Source organism: Malaya genurostris, chromosome 3 (assembly GCF_030247185.1).
Source record: "Malaya genurostris strain Urasoe2022 chromosome 3, Malgen_1.1, whole genome shotgun sequence".
Lineage (NCBI taxonomy): Eukaryota > Metazoa > Arthropoda > Insecta > Diptera > Culicidae > Malaya > Malaya genurostris.
Window position 1 is genome coordinate 255,108,425 of NC_080572.1, and position 12,137 is coordinate 255,120,561.

Here is a 12,137-nt window from a genome sequence, read left to right on the forward strand (position 1 = left end):
ACATTCCTTCCCTTCCCATATTGACCTGCATGGGCGTGACTTCAACTGGTTTCTGATCAATCACGGGAAACTCACGGGGGTTAAGTAAGCTAAGCTAGCACACGTTATTACACTTAAATGACTGTAACCTATATGAAACAAATTCAAAGAATTATTTGAAGACATGGCAACGTGCGTGATAACTGAAATGTAACCTGAAAAGCGTAAGAGGCGGAGCTTGTGCGAATTATCGATTGTTGCCAAACAAGTTGTCAGAAACGAATATTTGATTTGATTTTATATCTGTCACATGGAAACAAAAAATATACGTTTGTGTCATGTTACAATTTGTTGATGTTTTTTCCATTATGACCAAATATTGGCATCCGATAATCAATACTAAAATGTATAGAATCCAAGATTGTGTAAACTCATTTGATCTATTAAAAACTTATGTGCTATCCGATATTTATGGTGAAATTAATCATTATACTTATTGAAAACGTTTGCGCCATCGATAATGTTAGGTTTTAGAGCATCGACATACATTTAATATTCTTATTTTCATTCCCTTACCTTATCTAACAGCTATAGTCCTGGGGCTATGTATATTATCATTCACATCATATGCAACTTGGTGCTAAAAAGTCAAAATGTGTTCAGATAGAATTTTTATTAGTGATTATTAGTAGTGTTTCATCGATCAAAGTTAAAACAGTTTACCAAACGCAATGAAAAAATTGCATTTTGTGAAATCTGATGAATATTGTATTCATTGATTATAATGGCTGCCATTTGCATAAGATTTCTAACCATACATTGTCGTGACGAAGTGTTCAGATATTCTTTGGTAGAGAGATGACACATTCCAAAAAATAAAGTTTGTTTTGTATAAATACCGGCAAGAACTCTTCAGAATTTCAGTTGCTCTTCGTATTACCACAGGCTCAGCTATACATTTTTTGTAGAATTGAGAGATTATTCTCTACTTATTGATTCAATATTATTGTCCGGGACAATGTACGGAAACTTTAAATCGTCACTGCATTGGTTTTTGTTTGTTGAATCACAACGAATACGGTAATCGATATGAAATCATTACTCGACTTTGTCTTGTAGTGTGTGACATTTACATTGTCAAATTTTGTTGCGGTAACCAGTTTGTGACCAAAGACAGTTAATGCGAACATGTCGTAAAAGTTACGTCGGAATTTATTGTAACTTGGTATGAGGAGTTGTGAGTTCGTAACATTATTTTTACTTCATTGTCACCATCATAATCCGACTTGTTTCATTGTGTCTATCATGCGATCATTATGCAGCATGAGTTACAGGTTCCACTTGGGGCTAAGCTAACGGTAAAATTTTTTTTAAACATTTCATGCATTCCCAAAGAGGTTACTTTGCGACCCTACTAATATGTAGAGTTGATATCGCGACCGTAGACAGTGTTTATACATTAAGCCCATTTTGCGCATGAAAATGTGAATCAAGATTTCCGATTGTGAATCAAAAAACCGAACAGGGTGAATTAAAAAATTGGATAACAAAACTTGCGATTACTTTTTAAATTGTATATTACACAAAGTAGCAGCAGTAATTATGCATACGCGCTCTTTTTATTGCGCTGAGACGAATTCTCATTCTCAGAAGACAACCATGCACAGGCGAAGAACTTGAGCTGCTCCCACAAAAACTTGTTCGTACACGGCAGAAATGAATGTACAACGCTTCGTACGTACGAGGTTCGGGTGCTCCAGTTGCATTAGAATAGGCATTACAACCTGTGCTAATTAACCTTCCGATAAGTCCTCGTTCACAATACAATTTTGTAAGAATGTTAAAGGATACATTTTTTGGCAATTGTGTTTTCTGAGACTTTTTTTTCCATAAATACGTTTATTATTTTCTGAGACTTGTTTAAACACTTTCTTGGCGTACAGCACAATGGTTAATAATTGGGTTTTCAAAACCGGGGAAAAGTATCTGTAACTATTCAATCATTCTTAAGCTTTTTCATTTACTTCTTGGAAATCCTGGTGCAATCTTGTTCAACACCACCTCAAAGTTTATTTAAAATTGTTTGCGTGGTCGTACATAAAAATCATTTAAATGTAATATGGAATTAAATATAGTAATAACGTTAGTAATTTTAATTATATTAAATTACTTTTTAAACCTGATAATATCGATAATTAGAATAATTCTTCACACTTTAATTGATTTGGATTCCGAAAAATATTTTATTAAACATATAATATCGAACTTTATTCGTCAAGATAAAAATATATTGATTTCTATACAATTAGATTAAATTCGTCATCAGCATTCAGTATTCAAAAGTCTTTTAGATCTAAAACACCCTGTAGGTTAAATAGTAGGTTCCAAGCGCATACGTTCAATTATTACAGCAAATGACTTTGAATCTGTTAGATAAAATACATAACATTCAATATGTGGAAAAAACACCCCGGAGTCGAGGGAAACGCGTAGAAAGTTTTCATTCAAAAAACAATACATTTGCTCTGAAAGCACCTGGTAAGATTTTATCCGGTTATTTCAATGTAAAGTTTTCTGCCCGGTTCTTGCACTAAAAATGGCTTTAAACGTTTTCTGCTCTGGAAAGCTCAAGTCCGGTTTTGGCACACAAAATATTAATTCGTATTCAAAACTTCAACTGGTTTCAACGATAAGTTGGACTCGTCACCCGTTCATATAACGCTCAATAACTTTTTGAATTATGCTATGTTTCGAACAGTAATAATTTTTTGATAAACAGCTTTGGAAATTAATGTTTTCATGTCATTTGAATCACGATGTAATAATCTAAAATTATAGCGATCTATACCTGCAAAATGGAACTGGTATCGATTAATTTTCACGAACTTAGATTCAAAACAAAGTTATCATTCATTGAATTTCATTCAGATCCAACTTCCGATTCTGCAATTCCAGAATTATGATGCTTTTAACATTTTGGTTATTCACTTCTTAGGATCAGAAAAACTCCACCAAAAAAATTAAAACTTATTTAACACAAAAAGGTTATAAATCTTCAAAACTGATCTCACACATACATTTCAAATTACCTTCTATGTCGAATATAAAAAAAATCAGAAATATATTCAAAACATGTGGCGAGTTTGATTTTTATGCTCATTTGATAGAACGTATTGCTGAGAATCTACGAATAGTTTAGGCTTCTTTTTTTTCTTCAAATTTTTGCATCTAATAGGAAAGCGATACCCATACGTAAAAGATCCTGAAGTTGAATTCTTAAACTTTACAGGCAGTGAAACTGTTAAGTTCGAAGATACTCTGGAATCAGGGCAGGAAAAATCAAGACCAAAAAATCATCAAATCATAATCGCTAGCGAAAATGATCGCTCGTGATTTTCCCCAATAGATATCTCTACTCTACTGATCTTTGAATCACATCGATCAAAATCAATACTGATCTTCTATCAGTAGTAATTTTGAGCAACTATTATCACTGATTCCAGTAAGATCATATCGATTAGCTTTTAGAATTAGGGAAGTAAATATGAGCAAAATCAGACATGAGTGCCGATTGATTTACGTCTAAAATCGTTGATCCCGATGAGGAGTGTGAAAATTAGTGACAATACCAATCCTACAGGAATTTTGAACCAAGGATAAAGGGTATCAGTGAGACTTTCAAAATCGTGGAAAATTGCCAATTTCGTATCTTTGGGAAGTTTAGTGATAAGGAATATTAAAGAAGCATGTACATCAATGATTTTTTGTTAATTTATATGCATGAGTATGCTCAAATGAAGGGAAGTTGTCAATTTGTAACTTTCAGGAATGCTCCTATAACTGACTTTGTTTTACTTCCAGCTTCATCATTAGCATCAAATGATGACGTTCATGCACTATTTAGATTAAACCCAGTAAAACGCTATATGATATGTTTTTTTATATCGTTTATTTAACCCGGTTTTAACCAAAGACATCATATTAACAAGATATCCAGCTCTCACATTTCCCGAACAAATCATTGGCAACATCCTTTTTTGCGAGCATGTCGCCCTCAGGTGAGTCCGTATCGAATCTCATACATAGAAGTAGGGGAGAGAAATGACAAATTCGTGCGCGCCAAAATAGCAGGGCTGCGCACCCATACAATTGACATGATATGTTGAATGTGATGCCGTGCGATGACATTGTTGAACTGAAGATTGATTTCGCTCCAATGAAATAAACTCACCTAACGAGCGAAAATTGAAAATTGAGCCGTAATCAGTTTTGACGTTTACATCACTTATGCCATTATATCACAGGAACCGTAAGGGACAGATATTTGAACTTCAAACCTGTTTAATGAACACAAACTAGCCTAATTTTGTTGAAATGTTGATTCCAAATCAGACAGTAACACTGATAACGATGAAGACATTTTTAAATTCTAAGTAAAACTAAAATTTATCTTATCATAAATCATTCTAATATCTACAATAAATATATGTGATATGAAACGAAAATACTGACTATTTTGATTTGCAGTGAATTAAAAAATTGCTTATTTCCACCCCTGCATTAAACGGTACCTGTGCATGGTACAGAGCCCGTGATCTGCTAGTGTTAGTAACCAATACAGAAATGCTTCGACATGCACACCAGATGAACATGCATTGAACAAATGGAAAATAGATAAAAGTAATGTGACAAAAGTAATCAAGTGCTTCTACTGTTACTTCAGCTTTGCCGAAGCTAAATTTATATCTTGAGTACTAAAGTGCCATGCCATGCCCCACCTGTCTCTATCGCCATTGCATGCGGATGCGTTTGTTTACTAGATTCGCGAGCTTTGTGAGCGTTCGTTCGAATGTGTACGCGCGGTTCTTTGAGAAGACCGATGACATCATCTGTGTCGTTGCAAATGTGTGCTCTCTCGCTCTTTCTCTTCTGGCACTTTAAAAAACTGCGGGTTTCAAGCCGCTCTGCCGTGCACTGCAAACAAGTGATTACGGGGAATCACACGAGCTCGGTCGATTGACGATCAACCGCAACCGGGTTTCAGTGGTACTCCGCGCAGTAGTTCTACGCGTATACAAGGGCTTGATGGGAAATAGCCTGAAACAAATGTGGCAAGTTGTAAGTTAATGCTCGATTTCGTCTGTGTTGACGGAATACTAAATTTTGCGATTCAGTTCGTAGGTGCCTCTCTACGAGAGATGCATCAGTTGTTCTGCGTCCAGTGTCGAGGATCAGCCGGTAGGATTTAGTGTTGATCCTGAGCTTGAACGGACAAGTTCAAGAGTAACCTTGGAAAATACGGCTCTTCGAAAACTGCATAATACTTCGAATTAATTGGCGAGCTTTTGTTCGTGCAGTGATTAGAAGAAGTAGAAAAATTGAGGCGTAGATAAGCGGTTGGTGGAGAAGAAAAAAAAACACGGCTAACAATCTAACACTAGTGCGACGACAAATGTTTGGCCTCGTGCTCTTCCGTCAGTGAATTCCGAGAAATGAATTTTTGATTTAGGTTTCGTGTTCAAAGTTGAACAGTGTGTTTTTTTTGCGTGATAAGAGAGCCAGTATTCGTACCAACGTAATCAAAGTTTGAATATTATCAAATTTCTTTATGCATGCGTTTAAGGCCGATTCTTGGTGTGGAGGCAAAACTGAATCTGATTAAGTATTTACATTTACTCGATAACAACAAGACACATAGGCGATAACTGATCATCGTTGACCGCGAAAGATTATCATCGTTATATTTAGTCATCAGCACGATGTCAACGCTACTCAACCTGGACAATTACCGTCATGAGTTATTCGGTGAGTGATTCTTTTATTTCTTATACCTCGATAGTGAACTGCTTTTTATGACAAACCTTTTACTGCTGCTGTGTATGAATCATTTTTATTTTGTATTGATTATTATGATAGCACTTGAAAGTGTGGCCGATAGCAGAACAACTTCCGATCGATGCTGATAGCACTTTTTTTTTGTTTACATAAATTTGAGATCAGAATTTTGTACAATGGAACATGTGATTAGTCAACTGTGATGATGAAGTTGACACTTTAATGATGGTGGAAATTGATTGACACGAACTTGTCGGAGTTACAGCTTAGAAACTGAAGTGAATACCCGGCATAGAACTGCATTTCACAAAATGACTAAAACACTACTTTGTTGTTTATCAACATACCGGTTGAGTGGATATCGGTCTATTTATTTGCCGTACTTTGGCTGAAAGAGAGAGGGTCGATCAGTTTAAGCCAGGAAGTTGTTTATTGCATCAAGCCAACACCCATCGTTTGCTCGTCTTCAGCCACTTAAGACGTGCAGGCGCTCATTCAGTCACCTGCCACTCTTGTTCAATTTCTAAAACTATTCGTTCGAAATGAGCTGATTTAGTGGAGCTGAACTTAGTTCAACTTAGCGATTTGGTCGGGATTGTACGCGAAAAAGAAAACGAGATTGTTTTTTTTAATTTAAATTTAGTGACGAAACCAGTCTTGTGACATTTAAAAGGCTTTACATTAGAGTTTGGTGCTACCTGCGTTATATTGATCTGTCCCAATTCAATCGCGTAAAGCTCAGAGATGAGAGATCCCATTGCTACTGCCAATCGATTTGAAGACTGACGAGTCATTCAGAGTACAATTGGATTAGATTTATTAATTCATTGTTAATTTCAGGCCCGTGCGCAGAAAACAAGAGAGGGTTCAAGGGATGATTCAAGATGTAGGAGGGGGGTTCAATGGAGGTGGGTTCATAGAAAGGAGGATGGGAATTCAAGGGAGGGAGGGGTTTCAAACGGTGGAGAAGGTGCAAAAATTTGAAAGAAATGTCAAGTTTTTTGCACATTTATATAAGTACTATATTGTTCATGGAAACAAACAAAAACCACAACCCCCCCCTACGAACGGGCCTGGTTAATTTTAATCAACTGTTAGCAATTCGTGACTCTCCAGTTATTTTTGTACACCAAGGAGCTCAAAACCCCGAAGAAATCTTCGATTAGGCGACACTAAGGTAGATTTATCGGGTTGTGATTTTTGGGTACAAATGGAATCGAATGGGTATTCATGAACGATTGTGTTTTTTAGCGCAATGCGATGACGCTTTATCCGGCCAAAACACGTATTGTCCATCAACATGATGTTTTTGAAAAAACGGGATCAAAACTTTCTACAAACATTCGTTCTGATACACATCTTGATTGATTGCCAACCCAGATGACTTGAACCATGGCTTAGAAATGCCTTTCTCGGAAATAACAATGTACAGCACCACTTTCTGTTCAAACATATGTTTAAACTAATATTTTATGTTCGGATGTACAGTAGAACTATCCGTTGAATAGTATCGATCGTTTGCGGGAATCTGCATCTTCGAAAGAGGGAAGTAACTTTCGTCATCCAAAACAAAACTTTTTCCGGAAAATTTTTTAATCAACCAGCGGCATTGCGCTCGCGAAATACTTCTTGTTTCGACGGCATTTTGAGCAAAACTGAGCAAGCATGAACAAACTTGAAAATACTAGCAGAAAGAGAAGAAAGAGACCTAACACATGCACACTCTTAGTTCTTTCTGATCTCGTTTGTTGTTGAGCATACAGGCCTCGAAAATATTCCAAAATTTTACTTAGAAAATTTTCGATTTTTCAAAAAATAAATTTCTTTTAGATTACGTTTCATGCATTTCTAAAACATTTGGCATCAAAAATAATTCGATTTTGGAAATGTTTAAATTCAAAGTTCAAAAACGTTTTTTTTCAATTTTTTTCTGAGATTACACCAGATCTGGACGTTTCATGCATTTCTAAGATATTTGGTATAAAAAATTTCTTTAGTTTGTTGTTTATTTTACACGGATCTCCGAAGTTACGCGGTTTTTGTTTTTGTGGTACGTATCTTCCACGTAAAAAGCGACCTTGGTGTACACCTGTTTCTCACGCACAGCGCTGTCAGAGCCTCCGTTGAGTGTGAATTGTAGGTTTAAGGGGTTTCTTTTCTTTATATTTTCTTATACTAAAACATTTGAAGAATTTTCTGTGAAATTTTCAAGCCTATTGGAACGAAACTCTGGAAGTTATTGACCTTTATGTATGGCTATCTCATTCTACGAAGAAGCAAAAGCTCGGCACACAGGCCCAAGATTCCTACTTCGATTAACTTCAAAACTTGACAAAACATTCTTGAAATGTTTCGTTATAATAAATTATAAAAGAAAAAACATGATTTTTTGAAAATGTTAGACCCTACGGGCTCCCTGGAGTAATTAATTGTTTCCATTGATTTTATAGACAAAAACCTTTAAACGCGTTTTTCTCGAATGCAGATTTTGTAAGTCCGTGCCCATCGTTATTCAAAAACTACTGCACCAATTTTGTTCAAATTTTGCACACACTTTCTACATATAAAAAACCAGACCCCAACGTTTGCCTTTGCGTTGTTTGTTTCTTTGGGGAGGTTTAACAGCTACAAAATGGTGGATTTTTCGTGAAAATCGTAGTTTTCACTTTGAACAACCACCAAAAATTAGAAAAATTAAAAAAAAAAAAAACAAACAGAAACGTTGGGGTCTAGAAAAACTTCTACTCTAATTATGCAGCGTTCATTTGTTCACTTCTGATTAGTCTGCGCTGAGATACAGTGGACACCGTAAATCATGATTATTAAGAAGCGTTCTCAAAAATACCTCTTCACTGACTTATTTCTCAATATTTTTCCAAGAAAAAATTACAAAATATTTTTCGAATGATGCTTTTTATCATGTAAAACATTTGAATTTATTTTGTTGATCGATAATTTTGAAAAAAACCTGTTTTAATCCACCTAGTGGTGTAATGATGCCTTTCTCATGTACATATAATATTGTGGTATTCTATTCAAAAAAATTCTCTTCGAGTTTTGAAAGAAACCAAGAGATTGTTTATGCATAAAATACAGAATAAAACAGTGCTTTGATTGCGTAAGCCATCCTTAAGAAAACGAAATGGGTTCACTATTATATGCACTTTCCGGAATCCGGAACCGGATACCGGAAACCAGGATAGCCGGAAACAGTTTGTTAAGTTTCCTACTGATAATGACTATCGATTTGTGTAGTTTTGAGACCAGTTTAGAAAATTTTTTACGTATTTTGTTTCGCCGGTTTAAGTGACGGTGTACAATATTGAACACACTTTACCCTATAATTCCGGAACCGGAAGTCGGATCCGGATGAAATTCAGGAATTCCGTATGGGACCACGAGACCTTTCATTTGAATCCTAGTTTGTCAAAATCGGTTCAGCCATCTCCGAGAAAACCTAGTGAGATTATTTGACACATACACACACACACACATACACACACACAGACATTGCTCAGCTCGATGAACTGAGTCGAATGGTATATGACACTTGGCCCTCCGGGCCAATTTTCACTAGTTGGTTTTTCAAGTGATTGCATAACCTTTCTATATGAGAAAGGCAAAAATTCGCAAAAATGATGATTTTTTTTATCGTTTATATTGATTCGTCGTCTCTGCTGCTGTATTTGTTGTATTTATTCTATTATTTTCTTATTTATTTCGTAGGTGTCGTTGGTGGCAGATGTATTGTGTTGTAGCATTTTATTGTTGCTAACTTTTATTTACGAAGTAATGAGATTGCTAGGAGCACGTATAAAAATGCTTTCCATTGCCTTGGATGTAGATTTTCGTGTGACCGAATTCTTACAGGTCTTACCGAAATCAGAAGGTTTTTGACAGTATTGACAAGTGGTTAATTGAGCTTCTTATGTGATCAGCAATTTGAATTAGATTTTTTCGCTTCCGAAACCCAAATAAAAAGGAATAAATCTCTGTAAACTTTACAAAAGTTTCTGAATTAGTTCTTATCTGCAGAGAAAAATTTTTTAAAGTAATTGGCGCCTAATATACCTATGATTTGAAGGTACAGAAAAAAAACCTCAAGCATTCACAAGCCTAATACCAAAGACATCATATTAATAAGATATCCAGCTCTCACATTTCCCGAATAAATCATTGGCATTAACCTTTTTTGCGAACATGGCGTCCTCAGGCGACTGCGCATCAATACAATGGACATGATATGTTGAATGTGATGCCGTGCGATGGCGTTGCTGCACTGAAGATTGATTTCGCTCTAAGCTGACAGGGTCTGTTAATACGAAACTCTTGGTAACCTAGGGGTACGGATAATCAAATTAGCTGTTTTTGACTTTCTCATACAGAAAAGTTATACAATCACCGTGAAAAACGACTTTTGAAACGAGGCCCGGGGGGCCGAGTGTCATATACCATTCGATTCAGTTCGTCGAGTACGCAAAATGTTTGTGTGTGTATGTGCGTATGTGTGTATGTAACGTTTTTTGCACTAACTTTTCACGGAGATGGCTGAACCGATTTTCACAAACTTAGATTCCAATGAAAGGTCTTGTGATCCCATACAAAACTCCTGAATATTATTTCGATCCGATTTCCGTTTCCGGAATTATGGAGTAAAATGTGCAAAAAATTGTGAAAATAAGTGCACCAACTTTTTTCGGAGATGGCTGAACCGATTTTCACAAACTAAAATTCAAATGAATGGTTCCGGAGTTATGGGGTAAAATGTGCAAAGAAATGAAAATATGTGTCCTAACTTTTCTCATATATGGCGCGACAGCTTTTCACAAACTTAGGTTGATAGGTCCTTTGGTCCCATACGTAATTCCTGAATTTCAATCGGCTCCGACTTCCGGATCTGAAAAGGGCGAAAAACCTTAAAAGATTTTCTAAATCGACCTCAAATCTTCTCCAATTGATAGTTTTTATCAGTGGACAGTCAAACAAACCGGTTTCGGTTATTCTTTTAAGAATCGAAGAAAATTATTTTGAAGAATACCACAGTATTATATATGATAGTATGATTGATATGAGAAAGGCATCATTACACCACTAGGTGGATTAAAACAGTTTTTTTTGTGTAAACTCGAGATGGTCGGGTAAGCATTTTTTCAAGTCCGATCGAAAATAAAAAATTTTATCCGTACCTGACCGGAGCCCGAGATTATTTTTCTTTCAAGTCCGAGCCAGACTTGTACTCGAAAAAAATTAAAAACTTTATCCGCACGCGATCCAAACACAAAAACAGTCCCGAATTCGACCAATACCCAAATTGTATGAGCCAAAACATTTTGATATTTCGCAAAAAGATAGGCGAATGAGATTCATCGGCCTACCGAGTAAGTGAAATTAAATCTAAGGTTCATGTCAGAGTGAACACGGAACGCGATGCGAAGCGAAGCGATTCAATGCCATGTACTGTTATCGCATCGCATCCACTATGACAGGTTTGCTTTGAACAAATGCAACTAGCTCGCACGCGCGCCTAGACGCATCGCGTGACGCTTTCACTCTGACAGCGACCTTAGAATCCACATTTTCTATATAAGGGAGACTGAAAATGGCCACTCGAATTAATGTCACATGCCACCGGCTTTACCCTCTTTAGCTACAACTGGCTTATGTTCATTTGACATGCCTTCCACTCGTCAAAAGTATTGCTTAATTGCTTAATTTTAGACTTTACTCAAAAACAATTACATTTTATTCTACGTTTTTCACATCGTTTTTCATATTTCTTTATCAAAATCAGTAATTTTAACATGAAATAATATTCTTCATGTACGAAACAGTTGTTAAATATCAATAAGACAAAAAAAACTCAAGAGAAGAGATAGCTTTACATTTGCTTAGCGGTTTATGATGTACTGCTTAGTGGCGTGGAGCTTCAACATAAACTGCTGTGATATATTACCTATTTTCACCATTTAGTGTCTACTCGGTGAATAAATAGGATAAGTAGATCGTGAAAAACTGATTACATAGAATTTTGGTCAAAATATTATCTTTTTTTGTCGGCCTTCTAGCAATCTATGATGGAACTTATATTTAGGCTGTTTTTTCTTCAATGAACGCTCCAAACGAGGTATTGGTATTTGAAGATGAACTCCAAGATCCCACACTAACTTACCAAGTAAACATATTTTAAGAACTAAATATTCTGGAAGTATATAAAATTGAAATTATATTTCGTTGATTCCGATTGTTGATGAACAATTGTAAACATTTATTTTCGGCGTTGTAGATTGAGATATGAATATTGAGCGCTTATTGAAATTCTCATT

At 35.8% G+C, this 12,137-nt stretch overlaps 1 protein-coding gene across 1 annotated transcript in view; it reads left to right on the plus strand.

The window, feature by feature from the left end:
* Nucleotides 1–4,970: 4,970 nt before the first annotated feature.
* LOC131439445 (nuclear factor NF-kappa-B p110 subunit) overlaps nucleotides 4,971–12,137 on the plus strand; it is a 39,968-nt gene continuing 32,801 nt past the window's right edge. Inside the window, exons 1-2 of the mRNA XM_058610445.1 lie at nucleotides 4,971–5,097; nucleotides 5,154–5,784. Coding sequence (XP_058466428.1) covers nucleotides 5,739–5,784 — 46 coding nt within the window. The 5' untranslated portion in view covers nucleotides 4,971–5,097; nucleotides 5,154–5,738. The remainder of the gene's footprint in view (nucleotides 5,098–5,153; nucleotides 5,785–12,137) is intronic.